We start from the raw sequence: 18,595 nt of genomic DNA on the forward strand, positions 1-18,595 counted from the left end.
TTTTTTTTTAATTTGCTCATGGAACAATATCTTTCCCTGTGAGGAACTGAGTCACACAAAATGTTTAAGATACAACAAAGATGGGTTCCCGAGCCATAGTCTGACCTCTAAACCTGGATCTCTCCTCCTCATTTCTTCTGTCTCTTCATACTTTATTTCTCCAGGATTTAGTTCCCAGAGAAACTTTGAGCCTCTTCAGATAAGAGCTGCCACTGTGACCTTTCCTAGCTCCAAGTTAGAAAGACTAGAGCTGGGGGTGGAGGTATGAGATTATTCAGTACACCTACAGAAAAAAACGAAGCACACTGTTTGACAATTCTACTCCAGCCAAAAGAAGAAAAGTTAGAGGAAGCTAAAACCTAATTAAGAGATGAAGAAAGCAAAAATAGAGGGAATTGACATCATGGCCTCAAACTTCTCGGGACAGACAATAGCTAGAAGTCTTAGAGGTCAGCTAATCTAATCCATTCATTTTACAAATGAAACTGAGACTCCAGAAAAATGACTTACCCAAGGTCAAACAGGAAGCAATTGGCAGAGTCAGAATTCAAACCTAGGTCCTAGGCCTCCAAGTCATTCCTCCATACTGACTTGAATGAAATTATTTCTAATGCCTTGCTAAGGGCTTCCTACTAAGCAAAGAATAAATTTGGGAAGGCAAGGGAGTGGCAAAAGAAAAGCAAACTTCTGGGGGACTTTGGACAGAGACAGTATACTGACTCTATAGGACTTTGGAGAAAAAGGCAGAAATTTTTATTCCAAGAAAGAGATAAGAAGAATTCTACAAAGACACAGTCTAAATTCCAACTAGTTTAGAAGATTACAATCATTACCTTCTCTTAAGGTAGCCCTGGCCTCCCCAAAGACATGCATATGCGTGCCTTTACCTTCTTCTTTATTGTCAGTATAGAATTGAGGTATTAGGGATAGGGAGTGGACCTATGATTTCAGTGGTATAAGGAACTCCCAGGAAAGGAAACTGCATCAACTAATGCAATTTGGCACCTTCTCTACAAGTTAGAATTGCCAAGAGGGTAAAGAAGTTAAGAGTTACCAGAGGACACAAGTCCAAAACAGTCAAAGGCAGGACTTGAAGGGTTTTCCATATCTGAGCCTGATCCTCTAGAGAACTTTGACAGCTCTAGAGAGCTGTCAGACTGGAACTGTCAAACTCTTACTCTCCACCTACAAGCTACCTGAAGCAAAACTTGGGAATCAGATTAAAATGTATTTGTGAGGAATGTTAAATAGAATAGATAAAAATACAAGATACAACATAGATAATAGGTGGTTTTCTAAGTTAATATGCAGCTTGCAGATATGTTTCAATTTGATACCAGGCCTCCAAAATCCCAAGAATCTAAATTCTAGTAATGAGAGTTTTTATTTCACTGGGATGGAGGGGAATTGAAGTGAGAGATAGCTCAAGATTAAGGTAAAGAGATAGAAACTTTCTGGCTGTTACTTAGCAAAGGAAAAGTTTATGTCCCCAGGCTTAAGGGTCAGAGAGTCCTCTAAAAGGAATCAGAAAATCTCTATTCCTGTTCTCTCTGGCCAGCCTTGCAAAATGAGTAGATTGACAATGCAATAGTCAGTCAACAAATATTTCTTAACACCTAGAATGTTCCAGATACTGCTAAGCTCTGAGGATACAAAGAAAAACAAAAGGACAGTCTGTTCTTCTCAAGGAGCTCATTGTCTATTGGGAAGATGACACAAACACAACCAGGCACTAGCAATGAAGTGGATGGAAAACCCTTACCATCCTGTAGATGGAAAGAGTTTAACTAGAATTTAGAGAAGCCAAGAGACAGAGTTAAAGAGAAAAACTTTCATTTCATTCAGTCATTTTTCAGTCATGGCTGACTCTTTGTGACTCCATTTGGGGTTTTCTTGGCAAAAGATAACAGAGTAGTTTGTCATTTCCTTCTCTAGCTCATTTGACAGATGAGGAAACTGAGGCAACTGGGGTTAATTAAGTGACTTGACCAGGGTCACACAGTGAGGACCTGTCTGAGGCTGGATCTGAACTCTTAATCTTCCTGACTTTAAACCTGGCCTCCACTTCAGATCCTATCCATTGTGCCCCCCTAGCTGCCCCTAAACAGTTAATGTTAACTCTAATTATAAAGTTATCTAAGAAAGGGAAGATACTGAAGACATAAAGAGTCTAACTACAGAGGAAAGGAAGACAAACAAGTGAATATCAGTAATAATCAATCCATCTGCCTATTTTGCCACCGAAATACAAAACTTTTACACGTGTGATCTACAGATTCATTGGGGAACTGATAATTTAACAGACAACAGATTCTGCATTAATATAATGAAGTTTGCCATATATGCAAAGTTATGAAGCCCAAAGCTCATTCTCAAATAGGTTTAAGATCGACTTTCTTTTGGGCTCCCTTTGATTACAACATTGGAATCAATTAATTAGATTATCAGTAACTGTAAGCAAATGACCTAGGCACTTAATTCAATAACTCAAGAAATTACTGTCTCTCTCTTTAGGAGGCAGAACTATTGTGAAAACTGGAAAACTTTTTGGCAGAAAATAACTTTAGTTAAGCATCTTATTTCATATAAATTTTAGAAGAATTAAAAATCCAAACCTAAAAAGATATACCATCAAAAAATTAAGAGAAAATGAAAGAATGTATCTTCACTATACATGGATAAGGGAAAAACAATGAACTACACAGATTGAAAAGAACAAAATAGACCTCAATCATCTAAAGTTTTAAAGTTTTGCAAAAATAAAATCATTGTAACTAGAATGAAAAAGGAAAACATGAATTGGAAAAAGTCTTTGCATTAAATAATTCTAATCAAAATCAAAATATCTAAAATCAACAGTGAAGTGACGCGAATCTATAAGACTTTTTTCATTCTTCAAACAATAACATTAGCTAGCATTTATATAGTTCCTTAAGGTTACTAAGTGAGATACATACATAGATAATTTTCTTCATAACAACCCGTAGTGGGCAGACCATTATTATTCCATTTTACATATGAAGAAACTGAGGCTGAGAGCAGTTAATGACAGTCACTCAACTATTAAGTGTCTATTACACCACCTAAGTGACAGATTGAGGATAAACAAATAATACTTGTGCACAAGCTTTTTTTTTTAACCCTTACCTTCCATTTTAGAATTAATACTGTGTATTGATTCTAAGGCAGAAGAGCAGTAAGGGCTAAGCAAGAGAGGTTAAGTGACTTGCCCAGGGTCACGCAATTAGAAAGTATTGGAGGGAGCAAGGCTGAGGGTCTTATGAGAAAGAAAACTAGCCACATTCAGAGGAAGAACTGTGGGAGGAGAAACACAGAAGAAAAACAACTGCTTGAACACATGGGCTGATGGGGATATTATTGGGGATGTAGACACTAAACGATATCTCTAGTCCAACTATCAATAATATGGAATTAGATCTTGATCAATGATACATGGAAAACCCAGTGGAATTGTGCATCAGCTAAGGGGTTTGGGGGAGAGGGAAAGAATGTGAAATGTGCAACTAGAGGAAAATATTCAAAATTAAAATTTTTTAAAAAGGGTCTGAGGCCAGATTTAAACCCAAGACCTCCCATCTCTACACCTGGATCTCAATCCACTACCAGCTGAAAAATGGTTCAAAGTAACAATCAACAAAGAGATTCTCATTAAAACAACTCTGAGGAATCCACTCACAAACTAAAAGTCATGACAACAGATCCTAGGACCTGTACATAATATTCAGGTATGGGAACATGAACTCATGGTGTTGAAACACTGAATTATAAACACCATCTGCCCCAGATCACAGAGCTATGGAAATAAACTCTGTGCATGCATGTCTCCATGGCTTGTTGCTCAGATAATAGGTAGTCAGACTATTTTCAATTTTAAAATATTTAGCAGATGTTAAACTTTTATTTACTTCCCCAATAACAGAAGCATAGGATTGGAATCAGGAAAGGATCATAATAACCATTTGGTCTGATCCTCTCATTTTAGAGAAAGTTAAACTGATGTTGCCCAGAAGGTTCTATCTTCCAGCTCTCCATGATTCCTGCTTTTCCTTGTTGGCTCTTGTACCCACTTAGGCTCTTGTCTTGCTTTTTAGCAGTCTACAGAGATGTCCGTCCCCATGGAAGGAGTATATGGAGGGAGACAAAAAAATCTAAACCATATATTGAGATCTTCTATTTGTAGTGCATTATACTCTGCAACGAAAAATACTCTTGTTTTGCGGGGGAGGGGGAGTAACATCCTATAATTTAGAACCTGGGGGCAGCTAGGTGGCTCAATGGATTGAGGACACTCCTGAAGAGGGGAGATCCTGGGTTCAAATTCCATCTCAGACACTTCCTAGCTGTGTGACCACTGACAAGTCAATTTTCAGATTCTAAGATAGAAGGTAAGGGTTTAAAAAATAAAAGAACTTGAATGAAAGCTAAAATATCTAACATGGGTTAACTCCTCAATAGGGTAATCTTGAAGGCAAGGACTGTCTTGTTTGCTAATTTTTGAATTTCCAGCACTTAGCACAGTGCCTGGTTCATAGTAAGCACTTTTAATAAATGGTCTATCTCTTTTTGGTAAAAAGAAATTCCAGGATACAGATAAGTTTTTCTTCTGAGTAAATGAGATGTCTCATGTCATAGATAGAGAGATAAGATAGACAGAATGAGAGAAAGATAAAATAGAGAGGTAATAGAGACCCATCCATATTTACCTAGAACAAACATTCATTAAGAGCCAAGGCAGCCAGGAGGCTCAGTGGATAGAGCATCAAGCCTGGAGACAAGAAGTCCTGGGGTCAAATCTAGCCTCAGATATTTCCTATCTGTGTGATCTTGGGCAAGTCATTTAATCCCAGTTACCTAGCCCTTATTTCTCTTCTGCCTTGGAACTGATACTAAATATCAAATCTAAAACAGAAGGTAAGAGTATTTTTTTTAAAAAAAAGCCTTTTTTTAAAAAAAAAAACCTATTTACCACCTCTGTGCCAAGTACAGTCCTAGGCACTAGGGATACAAAAAACAAAAATGAGAAATTCTCTGCCCTCAAAAAGTTTACATTCTATCAAGAAGATTTCTCATATGACTCATTGTCGTCAGTGCACAAGAAAAGCAATATTATTTGTGAAACTGAGAAAAAAGAGAAAGACAGAGTCTCTGGGCCTAAAAAGCATCTCCAAGAGCAGAATGTCTCCCACACCATAGCTGTTGATCAAGTATGTTTTCTTTTTTAAGGGTCCTGACTTAAAAGGGCTGGAGAACTTACCAGCAAAACATTGAGACAGAAAGGTCCAGGCTGCCTTGCTTAGTACTTACCTATGAATTCTCTTCCAGTTTGTTGAAAATCTTACTAGTTAAAGGCTTAAATTAGTCGTTGACCTCAGAGGTTGGTCTGAGAATTCCAAATAGTGCCTTGAATTTTAGGTTTTCTGCTACTTGTCTTTCTTAATCCAACAATGTTCACTTGTTTACCATCAGGTCAAAGAGTAAGCCTGCCTGTGTGTAAAAAGGCAAGATGAGGACAAAACCCTGCTGTGGGTAATTTGTTTATAAAGCTAAAGCAGAGACTGACAGTAGTCACAAAGGTTAGCAAGGATTAACTGATCCAGGCCAAAGATCTGAAGAACACCAGGTGGACATATTTTCATTAATAAATCAGTTGTGGATGACTAGTTCCTTCTCTTTCCTAATGAGAGTAAGATGTAGGACACAGGACCGTTTTGCCCCATTAAAAATACCCAATGTGTAAAAAAGACCTATTTTTCCAAAACTCAAATAGGTTAGTTGGGCCTGTTTACCTTCGAGGTTGAGCCTCACTCTGACCTTCTGAAAGTCACTGTCATCAGTGATTAACTGCATGACCATAGACAAGTCAGTTTTCTCATCTATAAAATGGGGATAAATAATATTTCTGTTGTGAACTCAAATGAGGTCATGTTAAACTCTTCCCAGACTTTAAAGCACCATGTAAATGTCAGTTGTTCTCATTCCATCAAGGATTCTGGTCTTTGGGGCTCCTTTTATTTCAATTTTATTTGATTTAACAAACCTTTCCTAAGGGCCTCCTGACTGCAATACTGCTAGGTGAGAGACACAAAGGTGAAAAATCACCAGTCACAGCCAACAAGGACTTAATTGCCTACAAATGAGGGAATGGCAAATACAATGATAAGGTAATGATTCAAAGGAGCATGAGAAGGGCAAAGGAGAGAGACGAAATACTCTAGGAAACTGAAGAAGGAAATATTTCTTCTGAGGAGAGAATTAGGAAAGATTCTATGGAGGAAGAAAGGTTACACCGAAGCTAAGCTACAGAAAGAAGTTTCAGATAGCTAGGGGTGGGAAAGAGGATATATAATGCCTCTATGCAGGATTCCAGGCTACTAAAGACTGAAGTCGGGAAGATGAGTTCAAATCCTGACTCTGATACTTAACTAGCTGCATGGCTCTGAGCAAGGTATTTTATATCTCTCTGCCTTAGTTACTTCATCTAAAAAATGGACATGAAAATAGCACCTATCTCCCAAGGTTCATGTGAGGATTAAGTGAGATAATATTTGTAAACCACTTTGCAAACACTGAAGTGGTTTATAAATGCTATTATTATTCTTATTCTTTTGGGCTTATTCAGGCTGTCTCCTAAGCCTAGTATACACTCTAGTAGCTTGGAATGCTACGTAGAGGTCATATTCACAATTTGGAGTTCAAGAAACAACTAGTAGTTTATCTCATGATATGAATTTGTTTCTGGGCCTTTTCTTATTTCTGAGGTCTGTTCTTCACTTTCTTTTTTACTCTGTTAAGTTTGTTTCTTATATCAGGCCCCTTTTTTCCTTTATTTTCTTTCATTATTCTTCTTCCTTCTCCATGGGGAGATTTTCCATATGAAGAACTGTTTCTCTGGTGGTCCTTTTGCAGTTGTTGCTATTTTTTAATATGGCATTGGAAAATGGCCTCCAAAGATGATTGCCCCTTCAATTCTGTTGACTGCTCTTTCTGGATACTGGATGCTCTCTTCCATTGTTCTTCTTACCTCTTCAGCTACTACTTTTTTGTCTCCTTCCCTGATGTCCCAGGGTTCTTCTCTCTGTTTTTTCCTTCCCTTCGCTTCCATGGTTCAAACCTCAATTCTACCCTAAATTCATCTCTAGTACTGACAGGGAAGAGTAGTAGGAAGACTTCTAAATCTAAAGTCTGGTAAGACCTTAGGTTCAAATCCCACCTCAGATGAATTCTTGCTTTTTGCAGACATGAGCAAATCACTTGTCCTGGGAGCTTCAGCTATAAAATGTTCATGTATTCTCCCTGAGATTGTTTCCAATTTATCCTTTCTATATCATTTGTACTTAGTTTATTTGCACCTTACCTTTCCTCCCTGACAGCAAGCCCAGTTCTTAGCCTATCTTAATATCCTCTGGGCCTGGCACATAATATGCACAGTGCCTGGCATTTAATAGGAGCTTAATAAATGCAAGGGGTTGACTAATTTAAAGGAAGTAGAGGCACAATAGAGAGTACTCTTCCTGGGCTTTTAGCAGTGAAAGGGATGAAAGATCTAGAAAGAGATGCAAGCATCAAGTGAAGGGTTTTTTTTGTTTCGTTTTATTTTGAAATGGGATACCTGAACATAATTGTTGGCAATGGGAAATGAGCCACTGAAGAAGATTATGTTGGAGATAAAACAAGGTAATGAATCACAGAATCATTGAATTTTTTAACTGGAAGGAACTTCTAGTGGCTAACTAGAAAAACAGTCCTCACCATAACTATCTCGGTAAATCATTTTCACTACCTCTATTCTGGTCTATTGAAATTGTCTCTTAATGGCTATCCCTGCCCCAAATCTCTCTCTCTTCACCAATCCAACCTCCACAAAGCTGCCAGCCTGAGCCTGAGAGAGCAGTTGATTAAATTTTCAGCGTGAGCGTTTGCACCATAGAAATCAGCAAATCATACAAATCAGGGCCTGATTTTTTGTTTCGTTGATTATCTAGGGTTAAGAGAATTGCGGAGAAATGTCAATAATACGGATTCAACTTAAAGAGTCCTGCATTTTTGGTGAGCCAGCTGTTAAACATTTACCAGCCCACCCCTGCCTATAGCATAGGGCTGACCATTTCACTCCCCTACTCAATAAACTCCAGTGACTCCCTATTGCCTCCAAGACAAAATATAAACTCCTCTGCTTGACACTGAGAGTCTGTTATAATCCAGCTCCAGCCTACCTTTTCAAGTTTATTACAAATTCCTCCCTTTCAAGCTCTCTACATTCCTACCAAACTGATCTTCTTGCTATTCCACTCTTAGGACATTCCATCTATGTTCCTCTGCCTTTGTGCAAATAGTCCTTCCGTTCCCTATTCAACTTCACCTCCTAGAATTCCTAGCTTGTTTCACTCATCTAACTCAAACGACCATTTCTTTTGGGCTCGAGTGCTCTCCATCAATGCTTCCTCCTGGATATTATTCTGTATTTACTTTTTTTTAATATTAGATGTAGATTTACATACATAAATATATTTTCTGCAATAGAATATAAGCTCCATGAGGGCAGACAGTGCAGGTCCTTAATCAATGCTTGTGAATTGACTAATGGATTGATGAGTCATCTAGCCTGATCTTGAGGACTGCCTAGGCAAGTATGGTGGACTTTGGGATAGTTCTAATGATGAGGTTTTCCTAACATGCAGCCTTAATTTTGCCTCTTTTCAGACATCCACACGGGGCCTCAGCTGTAGCTGCGCCCTTCAACTGCCTTCAGCAACTAAACCTCTGCACCTTGGAGCCACCTATAGAAAGTAAACTAGTCAAAAAACTTAATCTGGTTCTTAGGAACACAAGGCCCAGAGGAAGATTATGGAAAACGCCAATCCTCCATCAGTTGATTCAGAAGTAGATATCCAGACCAAATACCAAAACCTTCTCATCGTTCTCTTCAGTGAAGGAATGATGGTTATACTTGGAATAATATTTTTAGTACTTGGTATCGTTGGCTACATTTCCGAACAATTCTTATTGCGATCAACTACTCTATGCTTAATCTTCTCTGGTATGGGTCTTGGAATTATATTTATTATTCTCATAAAAGAAAGAAATACGTGGAGACCTTTAAGAATTGCCCAGCAGAGTGTGATCCAAGGTTCTACTGTGATATAACTTTTCCATATCTGTTTTTTTTTTATTTTTCCAGCAGAAATTTTATATGAAAACTGCCCATTTTAAATAAATATTTTGGTCTCTAATATAAAAAAAAATATGCTGGTCCCCTCCTCTCAGTGGTGAGTTCCTCCAAATGCCTCTTGACTTTCTAGACTTTAATGCCATAACCCCTGCACCCCACAGGTACATTCATGGTCATAGGACATCTAGCTAAAGATATCTTATGTTGGATATGTGAGACAGATTCAGAAGAGAGATTATGACTAGAGAAGCAGATTTGGAAGTCATCAGCATAAAGATAAGAATCAAAAGCCAAGAAAAATTGATCAGATCACTCAGAAAAAAAATGACCCAGGAAAGAGCCTTACAATGGGAGGGCCTTGATGAGGATGAAAGTCAAAGAAAGGAGACTGAGAAGCAGTGGTCAAACAGGTAGGAAGAGAACCAAGGAAGAAACGTATCAGGGAATAAAGGGTGATGGAAAGTGTCAAAAACTGCAGAGAGGTCAAGAAGGTTACAATAAAGATCGAGAGAAGGTCATTTAATTTGGCAATTAAATCATTAGTAACTTTAGAGACCTCTTTCAGTTGAATGGCTAGAATTCAATCTGCAGAGTGGAAAAGGGAGCGAGAAGAAAAGAAGCAGGGATACTTATTTATAGGTATAGGTCACTACAAAAGAGAAGACAGATATAGCAGGAATGGCTGAATCAAAACGAGGTGTTTTGAGGATGGAGGGATGGGTCTGCACTTGTAGGCAGAACCTCAGTATCATTCATGTAAGGTGAAGTGAGGTGGGTGGTTTTCATAGCTATCAGTCATATGTTTTGCCTACTGGGTTTGGAAAATATATAATGAATGATGAAAGAAAATATTTAAGGGCAGATCCTTTCACCCTAGACATGATGGGACAAAGGAAAAGAAAAAAAAAATGGACCAAAGGCATCCTTCTAAGTCCTTTTTGTTTCTGTCCTTCTGGAGAAACAAACTCTACAATACCTCAGCCTGGCCAGACTCTTCAAAATACACTGTAGCCTTTGTCTTAGACACCTGCTCCTGGATCCAGTCTTTTCTTATACAAGTGAAATCAAAGCCAATGAAGCCAGAGAGGAGAACTTCCTGCTGGACCAGACAATTCAAAACCCACCCCCAGACAGAAAAAGTGTTGTTAGTAACCTAAATATAGAGATAAAAATATTGCTTGCCTTTCTTCTCTACCAAGAAGTGGACCAGGCAAAAGAAGTAATTTTAAATACTACACAAGACAGGATTATTGGTGTGAAGACCACACATGCTGTCAGCCGTAGCGGATAGTTTAACTGGTTTTGTTGAACTACTTTTTTTCCCCTCTTCTTTCAATTCTTTGTTACAAGAGAAGATTCACTACTTAGAGGAGAGGAAATGTAAAAAAATTAATGCGCTGTCACCACAAAAGAGCATAAATGAAATGTTCTTTGATTATAAATAGAGATAAACATAAAGGCTTGTATACTTCTTATCATCTTTACTCTCAAGATCCAAGTTCTGGATTTCTCATGGAATACTTTAAACTGAAGGTCAGCTTGTGAGGTTTGGATTTAAAAAATAATAGAGTTTGTAAACTGGCTCTGAAACATACAAGCCTTTGCAAGCCACATGACTTGCAATCCAGTTTTTCTCTTTGGGTCTCAGTTGCCTCATTTGTAATAATGAAATAATGATGCCGTGTCCACCTACCTCATAGGATTATTGTCAAGAAGGTTCCTTTTGAGTGTCAAATGGTTTTGAGTTGTTATGATTATTATTCCTCAATTCCTGTTCCAATGCCTCATTTCTAAATCCATCTATTTCTTTTTTCATGTACTTATAACCTGTTCCTCCCACTGCTTTTCCTCATCCCCCTCAACAAAACAAGAAAAACCTCCAAAACACAAATAGACCAATAAAACAGATTCTCACAATAGACATGCCTGAAAATATGGCGCTCTCTACTCCAATGCTTCATTGTAGTAGGTAGGTAATCCTGGCTTCTCAAATGTCATACCAGTAAAATGTGTGCTTTGGCAGATCCTGTCAAGCTAGAAAGGCTTCAAGTATGGATCGTATAAAGAGCTTTCGGCCTGTCATCATCAGAAGACTGACCTAAAATACCCCAAGTTGATCAGTGATTTAAAAAAAAAAAAGTCTACATAAATACATAAATATGGATAGCAGCACGTCTGAAGGCAAGAAAGACTTTGAAACAAAGAAGATACTCGCTGGTTGGAGAATTTTTGTTATTCGGTCATTTCAGTTGGGTCTCATTCCTCGTGACCCCTTTTGAGGATTTCTTGGCAAAGATTCTGGAGTGGTTTGCTATCCCCTTCTCCAGTTCATCTTGCAAATGAGGTATTGAGGTCAATAGGGTTAAGCGACTTGCACAGGGTAGTGTCTGAGGTCAGATTTGAACTGAGAAAGATGAGTCTTCTTGACTCCAGGCCTGGTACTCTATGCACTGTACCAATGAGGAATAGCTAAACAAATCATGCTTTATGAATATAATAGAATATGGCTGGCTATAAGAAATAACAAATACAACGAACAAAGAGAAGCATGGAAAGACTTATATGAACAGGTTAGCAGGGCCAAGAAAGTAACATATACAATGACTACAACAATGTAAATAGAGGGGTAGCAACCACAAAATGACAAAAAACAAATATAGCTTCAAAGAAGTAGGAAAAGAGACCTCTCCTTCCCCCAATTCCTTTCCAGGGGTGAGAGACTCGTGGGTATGAAATATGGCACCTATTCTCAAGATTTTATTTCTCTTGATTAGGGTTTGGTTTTTTTTCTCTTCTTTTTATTTTTTTCCTTTTAAAAAAGACTTTGTTCCAAGAGATAACTCTGGGAAGGATATTGAGGGAAATTTAGGCAATGTTCAAACAAAAGATGTAAGCCAAAAAATTTATAAATTTTTAAAAGACTAGCCTTACCAAATAAAAGAGGCTGATACCACTTTAGATGGTGAGAAGGGTGAGAGAGTAGATGAGATTTACAAAGAGAGCTGGGTGCATGTGTGGGTGGGAATCCTAGCTCTGTCTCTTACAATCCTCATGACCTTGAGTAAGTCACTTCAGTTCTCTAGGACTTCATTTTCCTGATTGCTAAAATGAGGCAGTCAGACAGAGTGATTTCTAAGATATCTTCCAGCGATGGTCATAATTAGTATTATAATAGATCATATAGGCTATGATTAATTAGTGATCTCCTTAGTCATAAGAGGATTATGATCACTAATCATGGAGGGAGTACTCAGACTAACAAAAAAAAAATCACACATCTTTGAAACAGAGATATGGCTCTAGAGTTCTTAAAATTATATTCTATTATCATACACTTTAGCTGACAGGATGAAAATGACAGAGATCTGAAATAAATAGGATTATATTGTAAATAATTATTAGAAACCTACTATGGTGGGATTTCTTATGTGTAATGAACTCAGGAAGGTAGCTAGATGGCTACAAGTCTCTCTTCATGAATTCAAATATAGTCTTAGATTCTTACTAGCTGTGAGACTATGTTTGCCTCAGTTTCCTCATCTGTAAAATTATCTGGAGAAGGAAATGGCAAAGCATTTCAGTATCTGTATTTGTGGAGAAGGGTGAAGAATGAGACCAGGACAGCCTGGGCTCCCCCCTTAAATGCCTCCTATTCTGGGGAAATTAATCTAATCAAGGGGAGATTGCAGGAATGGAGTTCTCTGGGGCATATGGATGGAATAACTAAAAAAAAAAAAAAGATGGGATTTCCTCAGGAATGGGATGGGAAATGGGGATGGGGGGATGTGTTGTGTCTATAACACAGAAACAATTTTTAAAAATCTATTCTAAAATCATAAACTGCAGAAAAGGTGCTGAGCTGCATTGATTAGGGCAGTTTTCTAATCCAGAGAGTTCCCTAACTAAGGAAATCACAAATACAGATATGGAGATATAGATATACATATACATACACACACATACATATGTATGTATGTATATACACATAATAGACATTGTATGTTAAATTTTATTTTAAAATCAAGCAGAAAAGAAAGTCCAGTTATCAGAAAGAAATTACCATGCACCTGTTAGGGGCCTATTCATAGTGCTCAGAGCCTCTCCTCTGTCTAGGCAAGAGAGTAAACCATTTAGGAGAGAAACTTCATCCTGACTGACTCCCCATGAATGTTTTCTCACCATGCCATGGATACTGACTCCAAGCCTTCTCAAAACTGAAACTGGCCGTTACAGGAAGGAGGGAAGAAAAGAGCGTTGCAACTGGCTAGCTCAGGGGATTGAGAGCCAGACCTAGAGACAGGAGATCCTGGGTTCAAAGTTAACCTCAGACACTTCCTAGCTGTGAGACCCTGGGCAAGTCACTTAACTCCCACTGCCCAGCCTTTACTGCTCTTCTACCTTGGAACGAATACACAGTATTGATTCTAAGATGGAAAGTAAAAGTTTAAAAAAAAAAAAACTGAACTAGGTGTCATATGGTTGCATACTGAAATGAACCTGAGCCAGTTGATTCTCAATTTAAAAATTTTCAGTGCTAGTAACTGATCCTTTTTGGAATTTGTCCTGAATGATTTACTCTCTGAGTGCTCTATAAAATCTCAGAGCTTAACTGTGTGCTATCAGAGGGATTGACTCCTAAAAAAGAGATGAAGTCAAACAATAGTATAAACTGAAGAGACGTTTATGAATAATACTATTGTTTGACTTCATCTCTTTTTGACTGGCTTTGGAGGTTGTTGCGTTTTGATTTTGGTTTTAGCTAACTTCGTGCTTTTTTACTTGTCATTATCCTTTGTACTAATAAAGATTCCAATACATCTACATTTTCCCATCTTCAGCAATTTTTCTCCATGCCTCTCCATTAATCCTCTATAGAAGTAACTCCTCAGCACACCTGAGTCTCACTTCTGATTCTTTCTTAATATTTTATGGGCAGAGGTAGCTAGATGGGTTCAGTGGGTAGCCTGCTAGGGCTGGAATCCAAAAGATCTGAATTCAAATGTTATCTCAGATACAATAAATACGTGACCCTTGGTAAATTGACAACTTCTATTTGCCTTAGTTTCTTCAATTGTAAAATGAAGATAACAATAGCACCTACCTTGCAGCGTTATTGGGGGGGATCAACTAAGATCTGTAAAGCACTTAGCAAAGGGCCTCACACACAGTAGGTACTATATAAAACATGCCTTCAAAAAACAGAATCATGGACAACATGTAGTACTAATTCAATTGTCAGGATCAAAATAGAATAAAATCTGTGAAACTATCACAGATTCCTGCTAGCAAAATCACTTGGGAAATATAGTCTGATTGAGCAAAGGTAATTATAATGCTGTGAATGAATGAATGAATGAATGAATGAATGAATGAATGAATGAATGAAAAAGCAATTCNGAATGAATGAATGAATGAATGAATGAATGAATGAATGAATGAATGAAAAAGCAATTCCTAAGTGTTTACTGCATGCTAAGCCCTGGGAATATAAGCAGAAAAATAAGACACCAGTGGGACAGATTTCTTCAGAGATCAATTAAAGTAAAAACCCACACTTAATATATAATCTAATTAAAGTATAATTGATAATGGGTGCTCATGAAGCCAGGAAATCTAACCATGCAAAAACAGAAAGGTTGTTTTTTTTTTTAATCTTGCAGGAAAAGGCATGTAGATCATGCATTTAAATATGCATATGTGTAGACACATACAATTCTTGATATATATACATTTTTATATGTATAATTCTCAAAGAGCTTGGGGGAAGAGAGGATTCATAAAAGAAAGCTCTAGAAAGGTTAAAAAAAATTGTGTCTCTTGCTTTTGAATAGAGATTTTTTTGTAGACTCCACCCTCAATAGTTTATCATGCCCAAAGGTAAACAATTAAGTTTACCTGCATGGTATCTAAAGGCAGCCCCAGGCCACAAGGGGTAGCTGGAAAAATAAGAAAGGAGTAAACAGATCAGATAACAGTTCCGGGTGTCCACAGGTCATTGAATAGGAGAAGAGAGGATCTTAAGAAGCAATGTCAGAGCAAATAATAAAGTGGGGGGGGGGGGGGGAGTTCCTCCATCTCACTAGGAAGAATAGAATTAGTGACTCTCATCCCACCAGAGCCAAGTGAGCAATCCCTTATCAATTAATTCTAAAGAAATCTAAAATATCCTCCAAAACACAGCACAGCAAAGATTTCATACTGGAGGAGGGAGACAGAAACAAAGTTGACCCCAATTCCCTATCTCAGACAATCAAGGCTTATTTTCCAATACATCAGTACTGAAGGTGAACATAAATATGAAAATGTACATGGGCCCAGATTTGTGAAAGGCAGCTTGGGATAGTATGTAGAGATCCAGTCTGGGAGTCAAGAAGACCTTTTCTGACATATGGTGGCTGGCTTCAGAAACCTAAGCAGAGCCCTAATGCAACTCCCTAAGCTGTACAATACTCATGAGCAAGGCGGGATTTCTGCAAGAGGAACTCCCTACACAGAAGAAATCACAAGTGCAAAAAACATATAGTTACACAAATGCATAAAATTTGTACAGATAAAGTATCAAGTATTGTCTACATAAAGTATTATATTGCTAACTATTAATATGGCGATATAATACATTAATATTATATGTTAATTATATAAATATTATAATACGGTTAGCTATTAATACATAGGTGTACATATATACATCCATAAATGCATGCATACATACATACATAATTTAATGAAAATGCCTGTATTTATGGGGCTGGATTCCCAGACTTCAAGGGCACGCCCCATCTATTAATGATTGTATGAAGTCTGAAATACTGCTCTAAAAAATATCTATCCAATTACAAAATCTTTTGTTGTGGTTAGCTTTACCATGGAGACACACACACACACACACACACACACACACACACACACACACACACTGCCCTCATATACCTAACGGCTTTGGTGCTGTTACTTCATTCATATAACCCAACTCCCTCATTTTACAAGTGAGGAAACTGAGGCTAAGAGAGATTGACTGACTGGCCCTCCATTACTCTAGTCTGTAAGCAACAGAGCATTCATTCCGTGGTGCCGCATTTGCGAACTTTGACCAAGTAATCTCTTTTCAATTTAGTATTACTGTTCTAAGTGTTGGGAAGAACGAAAACAAACCCGGGAGAATAGGGCACTCAGATCATGGAGTCAGTATTAGAACCCAAATCCTCTGTCACCAAATTGGGGTGGGTCGCTCCACTGCTCCACTCTGAAGAGGTCAAAGCCAAATAAATATAAACAGCATCGGATTTCGAATTCCAAAGAAGCACATTTTCAACCTTATCATCCTTGTAATCGGGACTTTTTGATCTTAGGAAGCCCCTACCCAATGTAAAAGTGACGCCCCACAGTCGCTAGTGTAGTAGAGACGCCTCCAATTCTTTACGTTTTCTCTACCCCGAGCATCTGGATTCAAACCCGCGCCCTGGACCCAAGCTAAAAAGCACCCAGGCTAAAAGATCCCGGCATATAAGGACTCGAGACTCCCGGGCTTCCCCTTCTCCCCTTCCCTTCCCGAGCTTTGTAGCCACTCGCTGAAAGACTCCAAGCCCAGGAGGAAGCGTGCAAAGTTAGGAGGGGAAAAGAACTGCCAACTTTCCGCAAAGTTGTTTCCTCTGGATAAGTGACTTCCAGTCAGAGGAGCGCCCCGACATGGACTACGGGGGATGCAAAGCCAGCTTGCCCCAAGCCCGTCCTCCTTCCAACAGACTAGATCTCCGAGGGCCTGGGGATTACCTTGTACTGAACTCTCATGTCGTCGGGGCCACCGGGATGTCTCACATTGGGGTGTTGCGCAAGGCTGGAGAATTCTGCCGGGCTGGAGGAAAGCCACTTCCCAATGAGCTTCCCTCTGCTTCTCCCTAGGGAGACAGCTGAGCAATCTCGAAGTAACTGAGATTCCAGTCTCCAGGACTTTCTCCACCTGTAGCCAGTTTCCTTCTCCTGTGGCTTGTCCCTACACGTTGGGAGAACAGTGCCTTTTCTTTCACTGTTCCTTGCAGCTCTTCTGGACATCATGATCCTTGACTCCGCACTGTCCCTCCCCTTCCCCTCTTACACCGCCCTAAAACCCTTCCCAGGACACCTCTGCCTTCCAGATTTTCTTCAGCAATTGCTCTCCTAATATCTTGTTCCTGGAACCTGACCCTATCCAAATGTTCTTAACCTTTTTTTGTGTGTCCTGGACCCCTTTGGCACTTTGGTGAAGCCCATGGGACTCCGGAATGCTGTTTGTTTCCTACCTCCCTCAATGAAAGAAATGCTAAATTTCAGTTAGAGGTTTGGGGGCTTTTTCTCCCCATTCAGTTTCCCCCACAACCCCTGAAATCTACTCAGGAAAAGGGTCTGACCCACTCCGGGTAAAGAATCTCTGCAACACAGTTCCTTAAATACCAAGCTTGGTCCTAGGCAGACAGAGTCTCGGACTTCCCAAATTCTCCACTTGGCCTGGGGCTGCCTTTAAATACTATTTACATCAACTTAAATTCTCTTTATCTTCAGGTTTGACAAACTGATGAGGGTTGAAACTTGCAAAATCTCTTTCCAGAAGCTAAGGGCACAAATTTCTAAATATTGCATTTTACCATGCCCTAGCCGAACAATATTTCTAGCTTCCGGTTTATTCTGGGTCCCTTTGCCCCTGAAAGGTAATCAACTGTGAAGTCATGCTGAGAAATTGCTTGTTGCAGTGATTCTGGAATCAGAAAGACTTAGGTTCAAATCATTTCTCAGACATTTGCTAGCTTTGTGACTAAGTCATTTTAACTTCTCTACTGTCTTATTTTCCTGATCTATAGAAGGAAGGGATGGGCCTTGACTTCTAGGGCCCCTTCCAGCTCTAAAATCTTTGAAATTATGCCATGTACCACTCCTTGGTTCTATTTCCCATCATGCTTTCCTTTTTCCCCACCACTCAAAGCCTGTCTTAGCCCCCTAAAATAACACATTTACATTGGGCATCAAGGTTTATGAGCACTTTACCTGCTCATTTGATCCTCTAAAAAGCCCTATAAGATTAAATTAACAATTTATTAAGCATCTACTATGTGCCAGACATTGTGCTAAATGCTTTACAAATATCTCATTTGATCCTCCCAGTAACTCTGGGGAGATTTGCTATCAGTCCACTTTAGTTGTGTCCCCTTCTTTGTGGACCCGTTTGGGGTTTTCTTGGCAATAATATTACGATGGTTTGTCATTTCCTTCTCCAGTTTATGGTACAGTTGAGAGAAGAAGCAAGCAAGGTTGTCACTTGCCCAGGATCACAGAGCTAGTACAAGCCTGACATCAAATTTGAACTCAGAATAAGTTAAGTGAACACAGAATAGTATACTTGTCAGATCTCTGGGAAAGGAAAGATTTTAAAATCAA

The 18,595-nt window shown here is 38.8% G+C and overlaps 1 protein-coding gene across 1 annotated transcript in view; it reads right to left on the reverse strand.

The window, feature by feature from the left end:
* TRPM6 (transient receptor potential cation channel subfamily M member 6) overlaps positions 1 to 17,239 on the reverse strand; it is a 173,585-nt gene extending 156,346 nt beyond the window's left edge. The window contains exons 1-2 of the mRNA XM_044678581.1: positions 16,961 to 17,239; positions 16,551 to 16,649 (exon numbers count right to left, since the gene is read on the reverse strand). Of these exons, the coding sequence (XP_044534516.1) occupies positions 16,551 to 16,649; positions 16,961 to 17,239 (378 nt within the window). The remainder of the gene's footprint in view (positions 1 to 16,550; positions 16,650 to 16,960) is intronic.
* Between the last annotated feature and the right edge of the window lie 1,356 nt (positions 17,240 to 18,595).

This window comes from Gracilinanus agilis, chromosome 1 (genome assembly GCF_016433145.1).
Source record: "Gracilinanus agilis isolate LMUSP501 chromosome 1, AgileGrace, whole genome shotgun sequence".
Taxonomy (NCBI): Eukaryota; Metazoa; Chordata; class Mammalia; order Didelphimorphia; family Didelphidae; genus Gracilinanus; species Gracilinanus agilis.